The sequence below is a fragment of the Ursus arctos genome, unplaced genomic scaffold (assembly GCF_023065955.2).
Source record: "Ursus arctos isolate Adak ecotype North America unplaced genomic scaffold, UrsArc2.0 scaffold_34, whole genome shotgun sequence".
Classification (NCBI taxonomy): Eukaryota; Metazoa; Chordata; class Mammalia; order Carnivora; family Ursidae; genus Ursus; species Ursus arctos.
In genome coordinates, this window is record NW_026623030.1 from 3,605,339 (window position 1) to 3,630,439 (window position 25,101).

The 25,101-nt window shown below is 54.7% G+C and overlaps 2 protein-coding genes across 4 annotated transcripts; one reads left to right on the forward strand and one right to left on the reverse strand.

The window, feature by feature from the left end:
• Nucleotides 1-82: 82 nt before the first annotated feature.
• Nucleotides 83-9,997, forward strand: P2RX6 (purinergic receptor P2X 6). 2 transcript variants are annotated; one of them, XM_026486275.4, is made up of 12 exons: nt 83-471; nt 1,181-1,331; nt 2,656-2,727; nt 5,590-5,665; nt 5,875-5,968; nt 6,057-6,137; nt 6,224-6,365; nt 6,455-6,564; nt 7,733-7,826; nt 7,907-7,972; nt 8,152-8,229; nt 8,315-9,997. In XM_026486275.4, exons 1-12 carry the CDS (start codon nt 305-307, stop codon nt 8,396-8,398), a joined length of 1,215 nt encoding a protein of 404 aa, XP_026342060.1. In that variant the 5' UTR covers nt 83-304; the 3' UTR covers nt 8,399-9,997. The 2 variants fall into 2 exon arrangements, with proteins under 2 accessions (XP_026342060.1, XP_057162074.1); XM_057306091.1 differs by lacking the exon at nt 1,181-1,331 and having other exon boundaries at nt 254-471.
• Nucleotides 9,998-10,824: 827 nt separating this feature from the next.
• On the reverse strand, nt 10,825-24,846 carry SLC7A4 (solute carrier family 7 member 4). Of its 2 annotated transcripts, none has more exons than XM_048221461.2 (5): nt 24,451-24,846; nt 12,950-13,971; nt 11,838-12,478; nt 11,466-11,574; nt 10,825-11,358 (listed from the first exon to the last, which is right to left on the reverse strand). In XM_048221461.2, exons 1-5 carry the CDS (start codon nt 24,615-24,617, stop codon nt 11,168-11,170), a joined length of 2,130 nt encoding a protein of 709 aa, XP_048077418.1. In that variant the 5' UTR covers nt 24,618-24,846; the 3' UTR covers nt 10,825-11,167. The 2 variants fall into 2 exon arrangements, with proteins under 2 accessions (XP_048077418.1, XP_026342043.1); XM_026486258.4 differs by lacking the exon at nt 24,451-24,846 and adding an exon at nt 14,606-14,671.
• Nucleotides 24,847-25,101: the final 255 nt, after the last annotated feature.

Genomic DNA, 25,101 nt, shown 5'->3' on the forward strand with positions numbered 1-25,101 from the left:
GCCCCCATGCTGCCCTCTCACAGTACCTATGACACTTGTCATCTCCTCCTCCTCCCCTCCCCCAAGGAAGTGAGGCCAGAGGGTAGGGTTGCAGGGCTTCTCTCTGCAGGGCCCTGGGCCCCCTCAGGGGGACAGGGTGGGAGGTCCTGGGCAGCCAGGGGTTGGGACTGAACCCAGGGCTGGGGGGTGGAGGCTGGATCCTGTCCCCAGTGGAAGTGTCCCTTTAATAGCTTGCTGGCCTGGTCCAGCTAGGGCGCCTGCTTTACCTCCTCCTCAGCTGTGGCTGCAGCTGCTGTGCTGACTCATGCGCCCCCAGCAGCCGGCAGGAGCTGGAAGCATGGGCTCCCCAGGGGCCTTGGCGGGCTGGGGGCTTCTGGATTACAAAACGGAGAAGTATGTGATAACCAGGAATTGGCGGGTGGGCGCCCTGCAAAGGCTGCTGCAGCTTGGAGTCATGGCCTACGTGGTGGGGTAAGAGAAAGGCTCCTGGGCCACACTGGCTGGGGGGGGGATAATTACAGGGCCTACTGGGCTGAGGTTTGACTCTTCAGGGGTTGAGCTGGTGGTAGCAGAGGGGAGCAGCTTGGGACAGGGGAGGAAGTAGGCAGAAGGGAGGATCTTTGTCTAGATGCCAGGGGATACAAGAGCAAGCCCTGTACTTTTGTCTTCCTGTCTGCCCACCTGCTTTCTCTCCTGGGCCTTGTTTTCAGGTCCATATTAATCTCTGGGCACAGAGCAAGATGGGTCCCCATCTGTACCCAGGAGGCCCCTAGTGGGGCAGAGGTAGTCCCTGATGCTTGGGAGAGCTGGAGCACTAAGGTCTCTATAGGGACCACCAGTTTTAGCTGGGTCAGGGGAGTCTTTAAGGAGGAGTTGGGCCAAGTCAGGGCAGGGGGAGGGTGTTGGCTGTGAAGGAGGTGGTGCTGGGCATCTCTAAGCCCGTGAATGCCTGATAGGGGACACCCATGAAAGGCACTGGCTCTCTGATCATGGTTGGAGGTTCTGGCCTGTGCGGGGTGTTTGGGGTGGGAAATGAGGCTGGAGGGGAGGCGGGGGCCCTGAATGCTGGGCTGGGACCCCGGAGGGTGTGTGAGGAGAGAGGCCGAGAGGGGGGGGGCCGCTCTGCCACTGCTCACCAGGGACCAGGGACAGGCCACACTGCCCATCGCTTCTTCTTAAGGTGGGCTCTCCTCGCCAAAAAAGGATACCAGGAGCGAGATCTGGACCCTCAGATTTCCGTCATCACCAAACTCAAAGGGGTTTCGGTGACCCAGATCGAGGAGCTGGGTAACCGGCTGTGGGACGTGGCGGACTTTGTGAAGCCACCGCAGGTAGGTGGCTTGGTCCTGCTGCCGGGCAGTGACACCTCTGACACCGCCCTTGCGGCGAGTGTTGTGCGTGAGGGGCATGCGATGCCCGAGCGGGGTGCTGGCTCTGCATAGCACCGGGCTGGGGAAGGGCCTTACAGAGGAGTGGTGCCTGGACGGGGCTTTCCGGAATGTGTAAGAGGTTTCCAGGTGGACAAGGAAACGGACCAGGAAGCCAGGCCAGACAAGCAGCCTTTAGAAAGGCTGTCCCTGGCAGAGTGGAATGTTTCCGAACTCCAGGCTGGAGCTTGAGGGTGGGGCAGGAGGAGCCTAGAGACCAGGTTCTGGAGCTTCCTGAAGGCTCCCCTCCCTGACCTGGGGCACTGCGGTCAGGTGCTCCTCCTCTGCCCCTCCCACGCAGCATTTCTGGCTCCTTCTTCCCCCACCCAGACCGTGCACAGCCTCAGCTTCTACCTTTATCCTGCCAATGCCATAACTGTAGCCCCAGTGACCACCTGCCCCGAGTGCAGCTGTCTCCTGGGTGCACACCCACCACATCCAAAGAGAAATCATCTCCCTCTGCCGATATGGCCTCTTTTCATCCAGGGAGGGCCAAAGCTGGACCTGTGCCTCCCTTCTGTGCATTCTATCTCCTAGTGGTGTTCACTGCTGTCTGGGTCATACCTGGATGAGGCCATCATCTTCTAGTGGGTCCCCTGGTGCATGCCACCCAGCAGCCACCCTGAGCTTTCCTATGTGATATCAACCAGAGCCTGCCAGCCCTTGTTTCCACCCTGGGGAGACTCCCTTTCCATGGTGGTGACCACCAAGTCCAGTTCTTGACCACTGTCACACCCGCTGCCTTCTCTCCTTCCTGTGTGTGCGTTGCCCCAGACTTGCAGAGTGCACACATGTGGCACGTGGATGTCAGCCACCCTGCCTGTCCTTAGCCACTCTTTGCCCAGGTGGAGCTCATCACCTGCTCCCCTGGCCCTTGACCGTGAGTGCAATTGAGGGGTCCTAGCTCAGGCAGGTCCCCGGTCCAACTCAGCTCTAGATCTTCAGTGCGTAGAAGCAGGAGGCTCTTGGACAATGCTGGTTGAGAGAATGGGTATGAACATGAAAAATATGCTTGTCTCAAAGAGGCAGCTGTGGGCTTCTCGAAATAGCCAGAAACCCAGCTATTCTCTCATCTCTACTTCAGCTGGCCTCACTGGTGGCACTTTCCTGGGACAGAGTTGATGACGGGATCGGGCCAGGACCCTTTTCCCCACCGGCCGAGCTGCCAGTTCTGGCCTCTCCCTTTGGGGGAGGGAAGCAGGGACCAACCCTGACGCTTGCTTTCTAGGGAGAGAACGTGTTCTTCTTGGTGACCAATTTTCTTGTGACGCCAGAACAAGTCCAGGACAGATGCCCAGAGGTAAGGCTGTCTAGGAGCTTCCTAGCAGGTCCCTTGTTCCTCTGCCAGCCCTGGGTCACCAGCCATGTCCCCCCTTCTTCCCATGTAACTGACCGTTCAGTATGTGCTACTGTGTCTCAGGCACTGAGCTAAAACCTTTTTGTGAATCATTCCACTTAATCTTCACAAATACTCTGCCTGGAAGGAATTACTACGATCCCATTTAAGATGAGAAGCCAGGGTCTCAGCAAGGTAGACTCACGTGGCCAAGGCTGTCCAACCTCTGGGCCTCTGAGCTGTCTTCTGGAGCCTTCCACCATAGCTCTCTGTGAGATGTCCAGGCCCTTCCCATCCTGGTCCCACCTCTGGCACCCTCCAGGTTGTCAATATAACACCCAGAATTAGGTACAAGGTTCAGGTAAGCTCTAATAGCAAGAGACAAGCTAGAAGATCACCTTCTCGTTTCCTTTTTTTTTTTGTTAAGATTTATTTATTTATATTTAGAGAGAGAGAGAGCATGGGTATGCGTGGTGGGGGGGTGGCTGGTGCAGAGGGAGAGAAAGAATCCTGAAGCAGACTCCCTGGTAAGGGAGGAGCCCCACATGGGGCTCAATTCCAGGACCCTGAGATCATGACCTGAGCCAAAATCAAGAGCCAGCTGCTTAACTGACTGGGGGCCCCACCCCCCGCCCCCAGACAGTCTCTATTAACGTGTGCCAAGTCAGCTTCCATTTTTGTGGGCAAACACAGCACACCCTGCTGATGCTGAGCTCAGGGTCACTTATGATCCCTGGAGATTTTTCACTACAGCTGTGGTCACACCAGAGTCTCCCACTCCCTATTCTTGTCCATTTCTCATCCAGAATCACAGGTTTTCCGCGTGAAATCTCACCTTTTCCCCTTGCCTAAGGATGTCCCATGGATCCAGTGTCTGTCACAGAGCACACTTGCTCTTCTCTCCAGCTGTGGGGTTTTTTCCAAAAAAAAATTTATTGTGATAAAATACATGTAACGGAAAATTTACCTTCTTACCCATTTTTAAGTGTATGGTTTCCACCTGTGGATTTTGTTTGAGCAGTCGGGACCCAGGGCATAGCCCTGGAAGCCTACCTCCATGGTGACCTCTTTTTAAAATCAAGCCTAACATTTAATTGCTTACAGGGCTATGTGGTCACGTGTCCCCCATGTCCTGGTTTTTGGTGCCACCACAGATGCGGGGGCATCACATGTCCCAGGCTGGCCCCATCCACAAAGGGGGCGAAGCATGTGCACAAAGGGTGTGCAAATGCACCCACTGTCTTTCCTTTTCTAAATGTTCAGAAGACATCTAATTGATATTCAGTGTGTAGGTTGTCCTGCAATTCTGCTGAAGCCCTCACTCGGTGTTTTCTGGAATCCATGGGATTCCTCCTTGCCTCATGTCCCAGCTTTGAGCTCTTCCCATGAGACTTCCGGGGCTCGGAAGGAATTCATCAGATCTGACAACGAGGCTTCCTGAGGCTAGCCAGCGTTCCTGCCCGCTCCTCTCGGGGCTCCTGGTCGTCCGGTCCCTCGCGACACATGCACTGTCCTCCTTGGAGAGGCTAGCCTCCTGCAAACACCTGCCGAGCCCCGGGGCGTGTTGTGTGTATGTGGCAGCAGGCCTTACGCTGGGGATGCAAAACTCCACCCCTTGTGCCTCAAGCAGCCAAGCCGGCAGTTCCTGTGATGCGGGCACAGGCTGTAGCTGGAGACCCAGGGAGGTGTGTCTGGCAGCCCAGGGCCTCAGGAAGGGTTTCCCACAGGACTCGAGACTCAAGCGGGATCTTGAGAATGTCCAAGCAGAGGGAGCTGTGTGAGCAAAGGCCCCAAGCTGTGTGAGATGAGGCACCTCTGGGGTCACCTGCTGCGGAGTGGGGTTAGAGCCTAGATTGGGAAAGAGGTGGCCAGGGGGGCCCTGTGAACTCTGCTGGGAGCTGAACTCCATCACAGGAGCGTGGCGGAGGCAGAGATGGTCTCTGCTGAATGCGTGGAGGTACAGGTGCAGGCCCTGGGGTGGTCATCGTGGGGTCTGATCAGAGGAGATGGCAGCCCAGCCAGGGTGGAGAGGAGGGGTGGACTCAGAACACAGGTGGCCCTGCTCTGTCCTCTGCCCACTTATCACAGTCCCACCCCCCACAGTCCCACTGTCTCATTTGGCTTGGAGTCCCCGAGCCCTTCTTGCCGCCTGGCACAGTGCTCCTCGGGCTGCTCGTGAGCCGGGTAACCCGAACAGTGGTGCTTATCGTCAGCCTGGTGCAGAATGGTGTCTGTGAGAGTGTGCCTTCCTCTCCAGGGCTCTATGGCCCAGAAAGCTTGCCACCTCGCCCTACTGAGGGATCCCTAGAATCCTGTGAGTGTGCAGGCGCTAACGTCCCTGTTTTACGGAAGAACAACCAGGGAAGGGACTGGCCTGTGGCCCCAGCTAGTGTGTGTGGCCCTACCTACTTCCCTACCCAGACCCCGCCAAACCAGGGTCCCGCCCTTCGTTCCCCACACCCCGTGCCTCCACCCTGGCATGAACTTGCCCTTCCCACAGTCCCTTCACCTTCCTCGTTCTGTCACCTGAGTTGGACCAGAGGATCTGGGCCTCTGGTGGGGAGCGAAGTATCAGGAAGGAAGGAGGCTCGCTCTGCCTTGGAATACAGCACCTGCATACCTAGCTGGCTGGGGGGCTGCTCGCCACCCTCCTCTCACCACCTCCTTTTATTTGTAGCCTCCGGCTTGGCTTTCTCATGCGCCCCCCAAACTCAGGCATCTCTATGGGGCTAAGGTGGAAAGTGCTGTGTCCCTGCAGGCTTCAAGGCTGGGTCACAGAGGGGATTCACAGCCCGGGCCCTTGGCAACTCTGCTTTCCCCACTCAGCACCCCTCCATTCCGCTGGCTAATTGCTGGGCCGATGAGGACTGTCCCGAAGGGGAGACGGGGATGCACAGCCACGGTAACTGTGGGCCCTGTCTTCCAGTGCCTCCCCTGGGTGGGGGCTCCAGGGGCTGGGCTGGGACCCTGGGTGGCTCTTGAGGGCAGGCCTAGTGGTGTTTCTGCGTCTCTCCTTTCTATCAGCCACCCCCTGACCCCCCCCCCCCGCCCCCACCGCTGCAGCGGCCCTGTGGAAATTTGAGGGCCTGGAGTTTGTCTTGTGTTTTCAAGGCATAAAAACGGGCCAATGTGTGGAATTCAACGGGACCCACAGGACCTGTGAGATCCAGGGCTGGTGCCCCGTGGAGAGCGGCACTGTGCCCGTGTAAGTGTCCCCCCCCCACTTCCAGGGCAGGGCCCCAGAACCTTCACTTCCCTTCACTTCCTGCCCTTCACTTCCCCTCCCCCCACAGGAAGCCCCTACTGATCCAGGCGGAGAACTTCACCCTATTCATCAAGAACACTGTCACCTTCAGCAAGTTCAACTTCTCCAAGTAAGCGTGGGTGGGTCATGATGCCCCCAGACCCTCCTGGTCTCCTACCTGACCTTTTCCCCCCCGTCCCATCCCCCACCCTCCAGGTCCAATGCCTTGGACACCTGGGACGCCACTTATTTCAAGCGCTGCCGCTATGACTCACGCTACAGCCCCTACTGCCCTGTGTTCCGCATTGGGGACCTCGTGGCTGCGGCTGGAGGGGTCTTTGAGGACCTGGCATTACTGGTGTGTCCATGGGGGACAGGGTTCCAGGAGGGCTCAGTGAGAGGGTCCGGAGCCTGTGTGCTGGTGAAGCAGCAATGTGCCATGTGCAGGGAGGAGCTGTGGGCATCCGAATCCACTGGAATTGTGACCTGGATGCTGGGGGTTCCGACTGCCGGCCCCACTACTCCTTCCAGCTTCAGGAGAGGAGCTACAACTTCAGGTGCGGCCCCCACTGCCCTCCTCCTGCTCCTTGGCCAGGTCCCCCCTCCACCTGTCCTCCTGTGGTAGCCAGGACCCACCACATGGTGGCCCATCCCTCCAGGCACTCCACTGTGTGCACGAGGAAGGCCCCAGGGGCAGGAGGGGTGTTCCTCAGCACCAGGTACCCCCCGCAGGGGCTCTTGTCAAGCCTCTCTCCTGATCTGGTCCCCCTCTGTCCCCTGGGGCTCCTCACCCCCAGCTCCTCCCCCACTCCACCCCACCTCCCGCATCTCCCTCCTTAGCACAGGGGGATTTCTTTTTTACTTTTGCCTTAGGTCTTATCCTAAAATTCTCAAAAACCTATAGAAAAGTTCAAAGGTTAGTACTGTGAACATCCATACCCATACACCCTTTATCTGGGTTCACTGGGTTTTTTTTTTTTTGGTTTGCGTTTTATTTTTTACCATTTTGCCACATTTGCTTTCTCTCTCCCTCTCTAGAGTGAGCTGGATATATTTAGATAGATTTGAAAGGGAACTGTTTGAAAGTGAGTGCCAGACATCTGACACTCTTTCTCTCAACACTGTCCCAAGATGAGGACTTTCCCCACGTGACTGCTGTCCCATTGTCACACTCAAGAATAAATCTAATATTTAAATTTCCTCCACTGTGCCAGTAATAGTCTTATATCTTTTTATTTTCCAACCCAGGATACACCCAGGGATCTTGCATTGCATTTTTTGTCACATCTTTGAGTCTCCTAAACAGACACCCCCCCCCCCCCCGCCCGCCCGCCAGAATCCTCCTGTCACTTCTTGTCACCTGGTCATTGTCACGCATACGCACACAACAGACACCAGGCCTGGAGGGATGCCCCTTGACCTCCCCTTCACCCTTTAGACTCACACAGCCCAGGGCTTGCCTCCCTCCCTGCCCTCATACCCACTGCCAGTGCCTGTGTAGGGATTTTTCTGTCCCCTCTGTCCCCTCAGCAGGCAAGGAGCTTCCAAGAGGCAGGTAGGTCCCAGTTGGTCTTTCCCCTCTGTCCCAAACAATGACACATGGCTGAGACAGCTGGGGCTGGGGGTTTATAGAGTCAATGGATGAGTAAGAAGAAGCCTGGGAGGGTCGGGCCAGCCCAGGAGTGGCAGCAGAGCAAGCCACCAGACTTTCTTTCCTGCCCTCAGGACAGCCACTCACTGGTGGAAGGCCTCAGGTGTGGAGGCCCGGAGTCTGCTCAAGCTCTTTGGGGTCCGCTTCGACATCCTCGTCACTGGACAGGTAGGAGGCGCTGGGTGAGGGGGGGGCGTGTGAGGGGGAGATGGTCATAGCCCCGGAGGCTCAGTCCACGTCGGTCTCAGGCAGGGAAGTTCGGGCTCATCCCCACAACCATCACTCTGGGCACCGGAGCAGCTTGGCTGGGTGTGGTGAGTCTGGCCAACGTGGGCTCCCTCTGGCTGCAGCGACTGTGCGCCCAGCCTGCCCAAGGGCACACCGAGCGCCCCGACCCCCACCGTGCATGGCGTTGAGTCTGGGGGTGAGAGCTGGGGAGGTGGCCGAAGGGCAGGCTGAAGGCCAAGACACAGATCTGCCCCGCCTGTCCCAGATCACCTTCTTCTGTGACCTGCTGCTGTTGTACGTGGATGAAGAAGCCCATTTCTACTGGAGTACCAAATATGAGGAGGTGAGCTGCGGGCCTGTCCAGACCCTCGCTCTGTACACTTTGGAGGATATTGACCAGAACCCTGATCTGATGTTCTCATCTGCAGGCAAAGGCCCCGAAGGTGACCACCAACTCTGAGGAGACAGAGCCAGCTTCTACACCCCCGCACGTAGCTGCCCAGGTGTCTTAGAGGGGACCCAGTCTGGGAACCAGACACCAACACCAGAGTGGCCATGCCCAAGCTCCAGCCCCCACGCACTGGCCTGCTCCCGAGGCCTGTGACTGTTTCCTGCTCGTTTGCCGGGTGGGGGTCCTGTCTTGGGGACCTGCTGGATAAAGCCCCAGCAGGACCAGGGTGGGGGTTGGGGGAAAATCCCACCCTTCCACTCCCAGACCGACTGTCCTTCCACTGAATCCAGATTCAGCAGGGTGCTGCCTGGCGGCGGAGGGAGGCACAGAAGCCAGTTCTGTGTAGAGACTTGAAGCAGAACAGGAGCCGCGGAGAAGGGGAGACCCTGGGGCACCCACGCAGCAGGGCTGTGGTCCAGTGGGGTGCCTGCCGTGTGTAGGTCTAGAGAACTCACTCCTAGTCTCCATCACCAGTGTTCCCAGCAGTGGCCTGCTCACCAGCTGTCAGCACCGACCCTCCCACTGGCTGTGGCAGACTCCAGCCCTCCTCCCTCTGCCAGCACCCCTATTGTAGCACCCCTATCATAGGTAGAGCCCCTCCCTCTCAGCTGTATTCCACTGGGGACTGTGCAACCAGAGTCTGAAGCAAGGTAGAAAGAAGCCTGATAAGAGAGGTCAGGCTGCTCTGCTGTTGGGTTGCCTGGGCCAGGTTCCTACCCAACTCTGGGCCTAGCCCATGGAATGAAGAGTGGGTAGGCAGATAATCCAACCCCTTGGGACCCCAGGCAGGACACATTCACCCTTTGGTCTCACATCTGCTGTTTATCAGCATCAGCCCCTCGCTGGTAGTAGCCCTTGGGCTATGGGGTTTGGGATAGGGAGGATGGTACGGAGGGGCTGAGATGGTGGTCACTGGGTCCTTTGGGATCTTCTGTAAGCCTCCTCATTAACCCCCCAGCCCCAGCCCAAACCCTAGAACCTGCCTACTGGAGCCATGGGGGTAGGGAGGCTGTACATCTGGAATTCACTGCTACCCAAGGTCATATCTAAGAACCTGTCCCAGCATCTGCTCGTCCCAGCCCGAGGCAACTGCATGCAGGAGACCTTAACCCTAACCCCAGGCAGAGCCCAGTGGCAGGAAGGAATGTCCCTAACAAAGGACACAAAAGCCCCCAGCGGGCTGGGTTGGTATCTTTCTGTGGTCTGAGTCCCGCCTGCTGGAGAATTTCCCCTGTCCCAGAGTCCCACAGTCATGGGCTGCAGGAGCCAAACTCCCTGTGGTCCCAGGGCAGAGGCAGGAATTTGGGAGTGCCCTCCCGAGGAAGCCAAGGGACTTCTCTTTCATGGGTCCCTGGTGACCAGGGGCGTGCTGGCAGCTTGGCGGGGGAGCAACAAAGACCAGCTGGGAGGCCAGGGCTGGGGCTCAGGCTGGCCTAGCATCTGGCATTATCTGGCACCTGGAGCCTCAGGGGTCTCTGCCGCTTCTCAATCCCCAGAGCAGTGTCCATGCGGAGGCAGGTTCAGGAGAGCCATGGTGAGAGAACATGGCTCTGAGGCCTGGTTATTGGCGTGGGGTCACATGTACCTGGTTGTCCTCAGGGCCCTGAGAAAGCTGTTATAGCTGCAGAGAGTCAAGGAGTAAAGCCTGCTAAACCCAGCAGCTTCCTGTGTAGTCCTTATAGGCAGAACAGGGAGTTGGAAGCATCTATGATGGACATGGCATGGCTTTAGCAAGACCAGTGGGGGAAGGGGTGGGGGGGGGGCCTGGGGACACCCCCCCCAAAGGACCGGGGCCTCACGGCCACCAGCTGGGCTCGGAGGTGCTTGTGCGTCCGTACGCAGGCGTGTATACCACACATGCACGTACCATCCTGAGCCGTTATGGCAAAGCCCTTGAGGGAAGGGGGGGAGAGGGAGAAGTGCCGGGTGTGACAGCAGGCAGCTGTGGCCAGAGCCCGAGGCTGGAAGCAGCTGTTGCTCAGTCTGCAGGTGGGTGGGCACCGCCAAGGGAGCCCTGCAGGCCATGCGGGCACACGCCTCAGAGGAGCCCTGGGCAGGCCTCGGGGAAATGCTATGCTTTCTGGGAGCCTTGGGAACCCAGGAAGACCCTGGAACTCCACTGCCCTTTCTAGACGACCTTTTTGGGGCCCAGGCTCTGCTCTCTGGATCTGCCCCCTCAAGGGACATGGGGGAGCTGGGGGGGGGGAGCCTGACTCTGCTGTTTTCATGGACCCCCTCCTCTCCTGGTGTGTGTAGGGGTGTATATAGCTCCCCTCTGAGCTGGGCAGAGGGCACCAGCCTGAGGACAGGACCCCAGGACCCAGGCTGGGTGGTGTCTCTGATTCAGGGTTGTCCCAGAGCCCGTGCCTCCCTCTTGCCAAACCGCGGCATCTTTGCTGTGGATTGGAGACAATCACCTAGTTCCTGGGGGCAGGAAAGCACTCAGTGCTTTCACAAGGAATGAAATGGTGGACACAGCAGCAGGTCACGTGGCTGGCCAAGAGGTTATTATTGTGGATATCTGGGGCTGCGGGCCTCTCCCCCGCCCACCCTCACCCACCCCAGCCCACCCCACCTACCCGAATAGCAGGAATTGCTCATGAGCAGGAAGGTGCTGGACAAAATATTCACCCCAGCGGCACTGGCCATGGCCCACTCCCCTCATCCCCAAACTAGGCACTTGGGCTAAGGCCCCAAGGTCTCGAGGACCCCTCAGCATGGGCAGGCCTGCAAACTTGAGCTGGCTCGGACAGAAGGGACTCCCAGCCCCTCTGGGCTCCTGAGGATGTGGGGGACGGCAGAACACGCATGGACAGGCCTCCAGCTCCATTCACGGACCGGCAGGCTGCTCTGTGGGGCTGGGCTCCTGGGCGGGCGCCTGGCTGGCAGGCTGCACGGTCTGTACCGTCTCCTCCAGGCTGGTGCTGGGGAACACCACGTAGCGGGTCGTGGTCAGCTCTGGCGGCTCCCGCTGGTTCTCTTTGCTGTGCCAGATGCCATAGCCAAAGTACACGGCGAGTCCTGCAGGAGTTGTGGGAGACTGAGGGGCAGGTCGCAGCCCTGCTTGCCCTCCTGGCTTGCCTTCTTCCTGTGGCCCACCCAGGGCCCCAAGCCTGGCCTCCACTCACCGATGAGCAGCCAGATGGAGAAGCGCAGCCAGGTCAGGTAGCTTAGCTTCAGCATGAGGCAGATGTTAAGGAGGATGCTCAGGGCTGGAGTCAGGGGCACCACGGGGATCTGCGGGGCAAGAGCGGGGCTGGGCTGGGCTGCAGGGAAGGTCTGCTGGCTCAGGGCCTGATTTCTCAAGAGTCCACACAGCCTTTCTCCATCTCTGGAGATTTGGGAAACAAGAGCCCGCTTAGCATGCCGAAAGAGACAGGGATGGGTGTACGGGCCTCCCCCACCCTGTGAAGCCTGGTTCGTCCTGGCATAGCAGAGGAGGAAGGGGCAAAACGAGCTAGCTGGGCTGAGAGCCAGTGGGCATGGGCTGGGGGCGGTACCTGGAAGGTGTCCTGCTGGTGCTGTTGCTGGTGGGCCCCCAGGACGAGGAGGCTGAGCAGAAATGCGACAGAGCAGAACAGGAGCAGCAGGATGTAGCCCCAGTACGGGAGGTGCAGGGCCGAGTCCCCGAAGACCAGCACACAGGCCAGGGTGATGGCCGAGGCCACCAGGATGCTGAGTGCCCAAGCCACAGCAGCTCCAGGGCTGCACCTAGCTAGGAAGCCCAGGTAGGGCCTCAGAGCTGGCCGCAGCTGCCCGGGCTCGGGGGCTGAGGCCTGCTCGGTGCCCACCAGCTGTATGTGGTCTGAGAAAGAGTGGTACTCTTTGACCCTAGGGCCAGGGCTGGCTGGGCCTGGGGAACTGGATGGAGGGGCCTTCTGGAAGCGTAGCACAAGAATGCTGGTGGCCACGAAAGTGTAGGCCAGCAGTGTGCCAATGGACAGGAACTGGACCAGTGCCTCGAGGTCCAGCAGCAGCGCCAGTAAACTCATGAGGCCCCCGAACACAACGATGCCCACCAAGGGCACCTGCGTCCGGGGGTGCACTCGGGCAAACACCTGGAAGAAGAGCCCGTCGACGGCCATGGCATAGACGATGCGCGGCAGGGAGAAGAGACTGCTGAGCAGGACAGTGTTCATGGCTGTGGCAGAGGGCGGGGGACTGGTCAGCATGGTGGATAGGCCCAAGGGGCCCCTGCTGGGAGCCGGGGCATGCACAACCCCTCGGGAACATGGGCATGAGCTTGTCTGGGGTCTCAGAATGAGCCTGAGTCTATGTGGGGTGTTGGATTGTTACCCCCCCACCCCCACCACCAGGAATGGGACACCCTCATTTAGGTGACAGGCCCATCAGAGAATCTGATGAGGGCTGAGTCCTTCTCCCAGGAAAGGACCTGGAAGCTCATGCTCAGAACTGACATTTTAGGTACCACTGGGAGCGGGCAGGGAGTAGGGTCCTTCCAACAAGCCTGGGTGGAGAGTCTAATGATTAGCACCATCCTGGACCTGTTATGCAACTGGCAACAGACCCAGATGGAGACGTGTTCCCCGGGAAGCTTAGGGCAGGGCCCCACTGCCCTGTTCACTCCCACCTTGCCTGAAAGTCCCCTTACCGCAGATGGAGCCAATCGCCACGATGAAGCCAGCCCAGCTATAGCCCCGCCGGTAGAAGGCGTCAGCGAGTGCGGAGTCAGGGTTCAGGCTGTGCCACGGAACCATGAGGGTGAGCACGGCGGAGACGAGGATGTAGGCGGCAGCTGCCAGGCCGAGCGAGATGGAAATGGCTATGGGCACAGCTTGCTTCGGGTTCCTGGCCTCCTCGCTGGAGGCGGCAATGACATCAAAGCCCACGAAGGCATAGAAGCAGGTGGCAGTGCCAGCCATGATGCCGGAGAAGCCAAAAGGCGCAAAGCCCCCCTCCTCAGCACTCCAGTTGTGCGGGCGGGCCAGGATAAAACCCAGGATGACGATAAAGAGGATGAGAACCAGGCTGACCACGGAGAAGGTGTGGTTGAGCCAGGAGGAAACTCGGGCTCCGCAGGAGATGAAGGCAGAGGCCAAAAGTATGATGCCAGCAGCCAGGAAGTCTGGGTAGTGGGCCAGCAGGGGCACCTGCCAGGTTCCTGTGTGGGCCTGGGTGAAGTTGTGGATGCGGTGGCTGAACATGGAGTCCAGGTAGCCGCTCCAGGCACGGGCCACAGCGGCACCACCAATGAGGTATTCGAGGAGCACGTTCCAGCCGATGAGGAAGGCCCACAGCTCACCCATGGACACGTAGGTGAAGAGGTAGGCAGAGCCCGTGCGGGGCAACCGGGCCCCAAACTCTGCGTAACACAGGGCGGACAGCAGGGAGGCCACGGCGGCCACCGCGAAGGACAAGAGCACCGCAGGGCCAGCCATTTCCTTCGCCACAGTGCCTGTGAGCACATAGAGGCCTGAGCCCACCATGCCGCCCACACCCAGCAGGGTCAGGTCCAGCGTGGACAGGCAGCGCCGCAGTGACGTCTCCATGGTAGAGTCCTCCAGTGGTTTCAGTCGGTTCAGCTTCTGGCAGAAGCGCGCCAGGCTGGCGGTGCTGGGCAGCCCCCTGACCATGATGGGCAGCTGAGAGGAGCAGGAAGCCAGCTGCCGGCACCTACCAGGGCCAGAGGGGAATGACAGGTTGCCCAGCCAGGGCTTCAGTCTGCTCCGTTCATCCCCCTGGGGCCCCAAATGCCGGCACAGCTAGCTTGCCTGAGGGCTGGGATCAGTCACAGGGAGGAACGGAGCTCCTGTCTGCCTCTGGGCAGGTGAGGGAGCCTTGTGCAGCTGGACCTGGGCGCTTTGGGGGGGGGGGAGGTGCTAAGGGTGAAAAGGGTGCAGCTCCAGGAAGTGCGGGTGGGAAACGCTCCTTGGTCTGGCATCGGAGAGCAAGGTGGAAACCCCAGGCTTCCCGGGAGCTGGGCCCGGCCTCCAGGACCCGGAACAGGAGGGGCTCTGCTGTCCTGGGCGTGAGCCAGGTGGCCACCTGGCTCAGACAGTGGCACTTGCCACCACCACACATGCACACACGCACACACCGCCCTGTGGGACTTGGGTATCTGCGCCCCCGGCGGCCAGGAGGCGGGGCGCTCTTGGCCCGGCACCCCAAGCCAAAGCTCCTTGCCCTGCCCCCGCCCCGACAGGCCACCGCCGCTGCCACCGCCGGCGGAGCCACTTCCACCCGGGTGTCCGAGCCTTTTCCTCCTCTCAGGCTTAACCATGTCCCTACAGGAGTCGCTGAGACTCACCTGCTGTCACCGCCGCCGCTGCTCTGCACGCTCTGCCTGCCCTGCCCGGCTGACGCCGGCTGCGCGCAGAGCCCGCCCCCACTCCTCCTGCGCCAGATCCAGCATGAGGCCCCACCCACCTCGCTGTCACACAAGCACCCAGCTGGCCCACTGTATCCATACCTCACACGATGGAGACCTGAACTCACCAGATCGAGGGAAGTCCTGTTAACTGTGTTTGATTCACAGATGAGGAAGCCCAGGCCACCAGGTAAGTGACTAATCCAGATCGCTGGGGCGGTCTTGGGAGGCACGCAAGGTTAAGGACCTGGTTTGGAGGGATCTGGAACCCACCCGCTTGACACTGCTGCAGTAACCCTCCTTGATTCTTTTTTTTTTTTTTTTTTAAGATTTTATGTATTTATTTGAGAGAGAGAGAGAGAGAGAGCGCATGAGAGGGGGGAGGGTTGGAGGGAGAAGCGGACTCCCTGCTGAATATGGAACCCAATGTGGCACTCAACCCCAGGACAGCTGGATCACGATCTGACCCAAGGCAGTTGCTTAACCAAATGAACCACCCAGGCGCCCAACCCTCCTTGATTCTTCATCTCCGCACATGTACTCCATTCAGCTGGTCACCATCCAAATTCCCCTCCCCCAACATTGGGGCGTTTGGGGGGCTGCAGAGAGTCAGGCAAGCCTCTGGTAAGATGAGGGTATGGGTCTGGCTGAGTGGCCCCAGGCAATCCCTGACATGTCCTGTACAATGGGATGGCAGTAAGCCACCCTCACACATTGGCGAGGGAGTGCACAGCTTTTGGGAGTATTCTGTGAGTTGTAAGAACTCATTCTGGCTGCTCTAAGCCTTGTCCTAAAAGGCGGCAATCCATAGCCTTCCAGCTCAGGGCATCCCTAGGGCCCTACAGATGCCAGTGACATCCCCTCCTGGTCTAGGAGCACCGGTCAGGCTTGGAGAACCCTGGGGGACCCCAATAGCAGCTTCTCACTTGTGGGTATCAGTGAGAGGTGATATGCTGAGCACCTACTCCATGCCACTCCCCATACCACAGGCAGTCCCCGTGTCCCGTCATGTAGCCATCACAAATTCCCCTCAGGCTTTTTTATTCCTGGGGCTGAAGGGTCTTTGTCCTGCTCTTTCTACTTTTTGAAAGTGGAAAAGTTGGTGTGACAGCAAAATGATGACAATCCATGCAAGCAAAGCAAAACCCAGATGGGTTAGGGGTACCGGCAGCCACTCTGGATCAATGAGCTGGTGACAGGATGGTGGGCTCCCAGACAAGATGGTGCCACTTGGAGCACTCTGCTTGGCCGCCCCCCTTGATCCCCTCTGAGATTCGGCTGATGTTGCCTCGAAGAGCTTCAGATGGGCTCCCACTTCCTGCAGGGATGACATCTCTCTTACCTTGCTCCCCCTTGGCCTGAACATAAATGAGCAGATGTTTCTTGTTCTGAAATGCCACCACAAAAATGTAGAAAAATGCATTTCAACCCAAGAGACTGGGGCAGGTTTGTAACAGAAGCTCCCCCAAGGCCCTATCAACAACCACCTGAGAGCTGGTATGCAGCGTTTCGGAGAACTGACTTTTCATCCATCCAGGGAAGGCTCTCCCCACATATATGAGTACGTATTTGAGGGCAAACATGGTTGACACAGTGAACTGTAAATATCAGGGATATGACTGGGCCAAGTTCTGGAACCCCGCTGAAAAAGGCAGTTACAAAGAGCAACCTGATGAAGATTCAGTGAAACCTAAAGCACCAAAAAAGAAAAAGAAGAAGGAAGAGAAGGAAGAGGGGGAGGGGGAAGGGAATACCTCCTAACTTATTCTACAAAGCCAAAGGCATCACAAGAAAGAAGAACTACAGACTGCTACCTGTTATATATATAGATTCAGACTTTAACAACAAAATACTAGCGAATTGAATCCAGCAACATATAAAAAGGGCCAAGTGGAATTTATCCCAGGAATGCAAGGTTGATTTAATATAGGAAAATCAAGCAATGTAACATGACAGACTAATGGAATAAAGAACCAAACCACATGATCATCTTAACATACACAGAAAAAAACCACTCAACAAACGAGGAATAAAAGGGAGCATTCGCAGCCTGCTAGAACCTGTCTATGAAAAACCTTTGACTTATATACTCAATGGTGAAAAACTGAAAGCTTTCCATTATGATAAAGAACAACATAAGGATGTCTACTCACTACTTGTACTCAGCATTTTACTGGAGGTAGTAGCCATAGCAATTAGGCAAGGACATGCAATAAAAGGAATCCAAATTGGAAAAGAAGTGAAAACTATCTCTAATCACAGATGACATGATCTTATGTATAGAGAATCCCAAGGAATCCACCCAATGAAATCACTATTAAACAAATCCAGGGAAAGTGCTGGATACAAGAGCAATATACATAAATCAGAGGATGTAATGTATAATGTGGTAACTATATTTGACAGCACTGTTATTACATAATTGAAATTTTCTAAGAGAGTGGACCTTAAATGTTCTCACACAAAAAAGTAAGTATGTGATGTGTGTGTTGATGAGCTAGATGGGAAGAATCATTTCACAGTGTTTATAAGTAAATCAAATCATTGTGATGTATTTTTTGAATATCTTACATTTTTGTTAATTATATCTCAATAAAGCTGGAAAAAAATTCCAAAATCAATTGTATTCCTATACACTAACAATGAACTCTCCAGAATGAAATTAAGAAAATAACTCTGCTTACATAGTCTCAAAAAGAATAAATATATTTATAAAGATATTTAGAATAATATGTCCATTATATCTCAATAAAGCTGCGAAAAAGGATGCTTAGAATAAATTTAACAAAAGAATGCAATACTTGCACATTGAGACCTACTAAACATCACTGAAAGAAATTAAAGAAGACCTAAATAAATGGAAAGACATCCCATGTTCATAGACTGGAAGACAATATTATTAAGATGACAGTACTCCCCAAATCTGTCTGCAGATGCAATGTAATGCCTATCAGAGGCCCAACTGCCTGTTTTGCAGAAATTATCAAGCTGATTCTAAAATTCGTATGGAAATGCAGGGGACCCAGCATAGCCAAAACAATTTTGAAAAAGAACAAAGTTGGAGGGGCGCCTGGCTGGCTCAGTTTGTGGAGCATGTGATCTCAGGGTTGTGAACTGGAGCCCCACATTGGGTGGAGAGGTTACTTAAAAAAATAAAAGAATCTGGGGCACCTGGGTGGCTCAGTCGGTTAAGTGTCTGCCTTTGGCTCAGGTCATGATCCCAGGGTTCTGGAATTGAGCCCTGCTTGGGGCTCCTTGCTCAGCTGGGAGTCTCCTTCTCCCTCTGCCCCACCCCCTTCCCGGCGGCCCCCCTCCCCCATGGCTTGTGCTCTCTCTCTCTCTCTCTCTCTCTCGCTCACTCTCCCTCTCAAATAAATAAATAAAATCTTTATTAAAAAAATTTAAAAATCTGGGGCGCCTCAGTGGCTCAGTCGGTTAAGCATCTGCTTTCGGTTCAGGTCATGATCCCAGGGTTCTGGGATCGAGCCCTGCATTGGGCTCCCTGCTCCTCGGGGAGCCTGCTTCTCCCTCTCCCTCTGCCTGCTGCTCCCCCTGCTTGTGCTCTCTCTTTCTATCAAATAAATAAATAAAATCTAAAAAAAATTATAAAATAAAATAAAATAATCTTTAAAAAATAGAACAAAGTTAGAGTACTCCACGTCTTGATTTCTAAACTGACTACAAAGCTACAGTATTCAATGCAGTGTGTTACAGAAAAAAAGGATAGACATATGAATCAATGGGATGGGACTGAGAATCCAGAAACACCACCAATTAATTTTTAAAAATTTCTGTCCAATTTTAATCTAGGGCAAATTGATTTTTAAAAAATAAACTTTTCACCTGGGAGGTGCCTGGAGAATGCTTATCACAAGGACGATTAAGAGAGTCATATCAGGAACTTAGCATTTACTTGTGACTCTGTGGGCTGTTATCTAGGGCATATACTCTTGGGAGGAGTCAATACCAGTTTAAGCGCCCTGCGGGCTACTTAGCCACACAAAATAGTTGCTGAGGCAGCAATATTATGGACTAGTTTAGATATACTCTCAAACTCTTAGAAGAAAACATAGGAGTACATCTTCATGACCGTGGTTTAGGGAATGTTTTTTTAAATATGACACGAAATGTTCAAGCAACCTAAGACAAGTATAAATAAACTGGACTTCATTAAAATTTAAAACTTTTGTGCTTCAAGGACACCATCAAGAAAGTGAAGGCAAGAATCCACAGAATGGGAGAAAATATTTGCAAATCATATATATGGTAAGGGAGTTGTATCCAGAATATATAAAGAACGCTTACAATCCAATGATAAAAAGGTAAGTAGCCTAACTTAAAAATGCATAAAGAATGGGGGGAGAGGGGCGCCTGGGTGGCTCAGTCAGTCAAGCGTCTGCCATCTGCTCAGGTCATGATCCCTGCTTCTCCCTCTCCCTCCCCCCCCACCCCCGGCTTGTGCTCTCTCTTGCTCGCTTGCTCGCTCACTCTACTGTCAAATAAATAAATAAAATCTTTATTTTTAAATTTTTTTAAAAAGATTTTATTTATTTATTTGACAGAGAGAGCTCAAGCCGGGAGGGAGCGGCAGGCAGAGGGAGAGGGAGAAGCAGACTTGCGGCTGAGCAGGGAGCCCGATGGGGGGCTCGATTCCAGGAACCTGGGATCATGACCTGAGGAGAAGGCAGATGCCCACTGACTGAGCCACCCAGGTACCCCTAAATAAAATCTTAAAAAAAAAAATGGAGGGGTCAAAAAATGGGTAAAGGATCAGTAATGGAACTGATAGATGGTAGCTGTACTTGTGGTGAACATAGTATAATATATAAACTTGTCAAATCACTAGGATTTACACCGGAAACTAATGTAACATTGTGTGTCAACTCTACTCAAATAATAAAAAAAATATATAAATATAGATAGGTAAAGGATCTAAGTAGGCATTTCCCCAAAGAAAATATACACACATCCAGTAAGCACACGGAAAGATTCTTGTCATCGAAATAAATAAATAAATAAATAAATAAATAAATAAATAAATAAATCTGTCTTAAAAAATATAAAACATAAAAATATTTACTGACGGTTAAGTCCAGGAAAAGTTAGTGACCTCCGCCCTAACCACCTTATGAGTAATAGGTGCTTGCTGCCCTGCTCTCTATCTTCTGCTGTTTTGTGACCCTAGAAGAGGACTTGTCCTTCCTCACCCCACACCCCAACCCTGTTGCCACTCAATTGCACCTTCGCACTTTCGGGATCTGCAAGTAGTAATAAATACATTTATTTATTTATTTATTTATTTATTTATTTATTTATTTATTTATTATTTTTAAGTAGTCTCCATGCCCAATATAGGGTTCAAACTCACCATCCTGAGATCAAGAGTCACATGCTCCACTGATTGAGCCAGCAGGTACCCTTACATATTCTTAAGTCAATACAGCACGTTGGGCTTCTCAACACACTAATTCTTCTTACTTCTAGACCACACTCTATCTGCAATCCGCCAGAGCAAGGGAGGAGTATCTGAAGAGTTCTTCCCACTGACTGCACGGTGGGCGTGTTGCTCAAACCCAGACCATTTGAACTGCCACTGTGAACGTTACCTCATACCTCAATTGATTTAGAAGTGGTAGGCAGGGCAGGAAATCTGCACTTTGCATCTGTGTTTTTGAAAATTTTTACATTATATTGATAAATTATTATAACACAATTTATGTTTATATTACTATATATACTTTGTATTTATTTATTTATATTCTCAATATTTAGCTCCTTTTTGGTCTGTTTTCTTTTTTTTTTCTTTTTTTTTTTTTTAAAGATTTTATTTATGTGACAGAGAGACAGCCAGCGAGAGAGGGAACACAGCAGGGGAGAGGCAGAGGAAGAAGCAGGCTCCCAGCCGAGGAGCCCGATGTGGGACTCGATCCCGGAACGCCGGGACCACGCCCTGAGCCGAAGGCAGACGCTTAACGACTGCGCTACCCAGGTGCCCCTGGTCTGTTTTCTATATGAAAATTCCAGTTCATTCAGGTAGTACTTAGAAGCGCCAAGAGAAGGGGCTCTTTTCTTCTGTAGGGTAAACACAGACTCTCCCGTGGACCAGCAGTAGGAATGGGGTAGTGAAACGAAGGCATCAAACTCCCTTCCAGAAACCCTGCAAATTCTGTGTGTCCTTTCACCAAGGTTTGTGAGTGGGCGGGTGCCTAATTCTTTGGCTTTCAGCAATGTGGGGTCTCCTGCCCCGAAACTCACCCTGTGGCCTTATGCACTCCCTTAATTGGCCAATCCCATTTGTATCTGTGGCTGGTTTCCAACCCACCCAGTAAAGTCAAACTCCTTGGTCTTGTCACGGTCATGCCGGCCCCACTCAGAACCTTCAATGTCACCCTCTTCGCCGCAGTCCAGGTGCTCCTGGCTGAATCTTGCAACTCTCAGACCTCCCTGTCTGCAGGCCCGCTCCGCCCACGCCACCTATGCCTCTTTGCTGCTTGGAAAACTCGCGATACTTTCTCTGAGACCTCGGTAAATCCGGCCTCCTAGAAGGGAAAACTAACCTCTCCCTCCTTCCTACAGCTCCCCAGCCACTTCCTGCAGGGAGCCTGTCACGTGGTCCACATCATATCCTCTTCTTGCGGAAGTCCTGATACATCTGCCCCTGAGAGACCCAGGACTTAAAAATTCTTACCAGCCCAGAATACTAACATCAGCACCAGTAAAAAGCTGATAACGAAATAACCCCTAAATGTATCTGCTCAAGCTTAAGTCTGCAAAACCCTTTCACTGTTAACAGCCGTTGTCACTTCCAACACCCCTGTACAAGTAAAAACTAAAAATGTAGGGGGACTACATTTTACAGATTAACATGTGGGGCTTGGGTTGGTGTAAGGTATGGTAGCATGGCCTCCACCCCTAATCGGGGGCGCCCCGCGGCCACCCCTCCAGAGTCGCTCAGCGGGCATTAGCCCCGCAATTTTTGCCAACGTTCCAAGAGACGCTCTGCCTCTGCATTCCCGCCACCAGGTCGCCACTTCCCGCCCAAAGTGATGACCAATCAAAAGCGATTTCGCCCAGCAAGAAAATACCCAATCACGATTTAGGTCCCCACCTGGGACCCGCCCCCTGAAGCGGTCGGAGCCAATGGCATTCGCGTGAGCAGCGAGCCAATCAGGATGCGGGACGCAGCGTGGAGGGCAGGCAGTTGGGCTCTTGGTATTACACTGAGAGGAGGTGAAGTCCGGCGTGTGACCAGGAGGCGACTGCCATAGTATGACAGGAGGCCTCGGGCCGGGGGGGGGGGGGGGGGGGGGGCGTGGAAGGCAGACCCAGGTGGCAGTGTGGGGCGAGGGTGTCCTTGACTCCGTAGCTTCGGGACGGTTGTGCTACCCAGGAGCGTGCGGGTCATGGATTGGTGCCCGCTATCCTCGCCCTTCCAGACTCTTCTTTGCCTAAGCAACACCAGGTGCTGCACTCGAGTTCTCTCCGACTTTCTCTTACTCAGTGGGCTCATGAGGGCGCTTATATAGGTAGTATTTACAGCGTCTTGAATTAAGAATGATAGAAAACGCATATATATGATGAAAATTCTTGCTTCCTTCATTAGATAAGGTGTGTATTTATTTGTTTAGGTGGGTTTATTTTTTAAAAGATTTTATTTATTTATTTGACAGAGAGAAACAGCCAGCGAGAGAGGGAACACAAGCAGGGGGAGTGGGAGAGGAAGAAGCAGGCTCATAGCGGAAGAGCCTGATGTGGGGCTCGATCCCAGAACACCAGGATCACGCCCTGAGCCGAAGGCAGACGCTTAAACTGCGCCACCCAGGCGTCACTGTTTAGGTGGGTTTATACTTAGATTTCTTAGCCCAAAACCAAGCAAACAGAAGTAGATATGCTTATATTCCCTTTTCTTGCACCAAAAGTAGCACACAGTATACACTCTTGCACCTTGTTTTTGCATTGTACAAAAAGTCCAGCGCCCTCCGTACCAGCACACAAAGATCGGCATTGTTGTTTACCGCTGCATAGTATTCTACTGTGTGCCTATAGATCATTCAGCCTGTTTGGGGTCACTGGATACTTGGGTTTTTTTCCAGTCTTTTACGCATGAAGCTGCAATGAGTAATCCGTGCCTGTGCCTTTTCTTAACTGGTGTAGCTGTATATGTGATGCCAGAAGTGGATGGCTGTGATTTTGTAGATATTGTCAGATTCCCTTTTATTGGCAATATATGAGAATTCCTGTCTTCCCACAGCAGTCTAGGCTTCGGCCTCTAAGTCATGTGTTTTTATATCCTCAGGAGATGGAATGCACAGAAGGGAGGCACAGGTCCAGCTTTGGCCCTCCCTGGATGAAAAGAGGCCATATCGGCAGAGGGAGATGATTTCTCTTTGGATGTGGTGGGTGTGCACCCAGGAGACAGCTGCACTCGGGGCAGGTGGTCACTGGGGCTACAGTTATGGCATTGGCAGGATAAAGGTAGAAGCTGAGGCTGTGCACGGTCTGGGTGGGGGAAGAAGGAGCCAGAAATGCTGCGTGGGAGGGGCAGAGGAGGAGCACCTGACCGCAGTGCCCCAGGTCAGGGAGGGGAGCCTTCAGGAAGCTCCAGAAGCTGGTCTCTAGGCTCCTCCTGCCCCACCCTCAAGCTCCAGCCTGGAGTTCGGAAACATTCCACTCTGCCAGGGACAGCCTTTCTAAAGGCTGCTTGTCTGGCCTGGCTTCCTGGTCCGTTTCCTTGTCCACCTGGAAACCTCTTACACATTCCGGAAAGCCCCGTCCAGGCACCACTCCTCTGTAAGGCCCTTCCCCAGCCCGGTGCTATGCAGAGCCAGCACCCCGCTCGGGCATCGCATGCCCCTCACGCACAACACTCGCCGCAAGGGCGGTGTCAGAGGTGTCACTGCCCGGCAGCAGGACCAAGCCACCTACCTGCGGTGGCTTCACAAAGTCCGCCACGTCCCACAGCCGGTTACCCAGCTCCTCGATCTGGGTCACCGAAACCCCTTTGAGTTTGGTGATGACGGAAATCTGAGGGTCCAGATCTCGCTCCTGGTATCCTTTTTTGGCGAGGAGAGCCCACCTTAAGAAGAAGCGATGGGCAGTGTGGCCTGTCCCTGGTCCCTGGTGAGCAGTGGCAGAGCGGCCCCCCCCCTCTCGGCCTCTCTCCTCACACACCCTCCGGGGTCCCAGCCCAGCATTCAGGGCCCCCGCCTCCCCTCCAGCCTCATTTCCCACCCCAAACACCCCGCACAGGCCAGAACCTCCAACCATGATCAGAGAGCCAGTGCCTTTCATGGGTGTCCCCTATCAGGCATTCACGGGCTTAGAGATGCCCAGCACCACCTCCTTCACAGCCAACACCCTCCCCCTGCCCTGACTTGGCCCAACTCCTCCTTAAAGACTCCCCTGACCCAGCTAAAACTGGTGGTCCCTATAGAGACCTTAGTGCTCCAGCTCTCCCAAGCATCAGGGACTACCTCTGCCCCACTAGGGGCCTCCTGGGTACAGATGGGGACCCATCTTGCTCTGTGCCCAGAGATTAATATGGACCTGAAAACAAGGCCCAGGAGAGAAAGCAGGTGGGCAGACAGGAAGACAAAAGTACAGGGCTTGCTCTTGTATCCCCTGGCATCTAGACAAAGATCCTCCCTTCTGCCTACTTCCTCCCCTGTCCCAAGCTGCTCCCCTCTGCTACCACCAGCTCAACCCCTGAAGAGTCAAACCTCAGCCCAGTAGGCCCTGTAATTATCCCCCCCCCAGCCAGTGTGGCCCAGGAGCCTTTCTCTTACCCCACCACGTAGGCCATGACTCCAAGCTGCAGCAGCCTTTGCAGGGCGCCCACCCGCCAATTCCTGGTTATCACATACTTCTCCGTTTTGTAATCCAGAAGCCCCCAGCCCGCCAAGGCCCCTGGGGAGCCCATGCTTCCAGCTCCTGCCGGCTGCTGGGGGCGCATGAGTCAGCACAGCAGCTGCAGCCACAGCTGAGGAGGAGGTAAAGCAGGCGCCCTAGCTGGACCAGGCCAGCAAGCTATTAAAGGGACACTTCCACTGGGGACAGGATCCAGCCTCCACCCCCCAGCCCTGGGTTCAGTCCCAACCCCTGGCTGCCCAGGACCTCCCACCCTGTCCCCCTGAGGGGGCCCAGGGCCCTGCAGAGAGAAGCCCTGCAACCCTACCCTCTGGCCTCACTTCCTTGGGGGAGGGGAGGAGGAGGAGATGACAAGTGTCATAGGTACTGTGAGAGGGCAGCATGGGGGCTGCAGGAGTCCAGAGGAGGGGTCAAGGAAAGCTTTGGGAAGAAGTGACCTCTGAGCTGACACTGGCAGATTCTGAAGTTCAATAAGCAAAGCTGGAGAGGAATGTTCCTGGTGGAGGAAGCAGCATATGCGACGCTAGAGCGTGAGAGAGACGTGGCAGCCACAGGGTGAGAGGGTGACT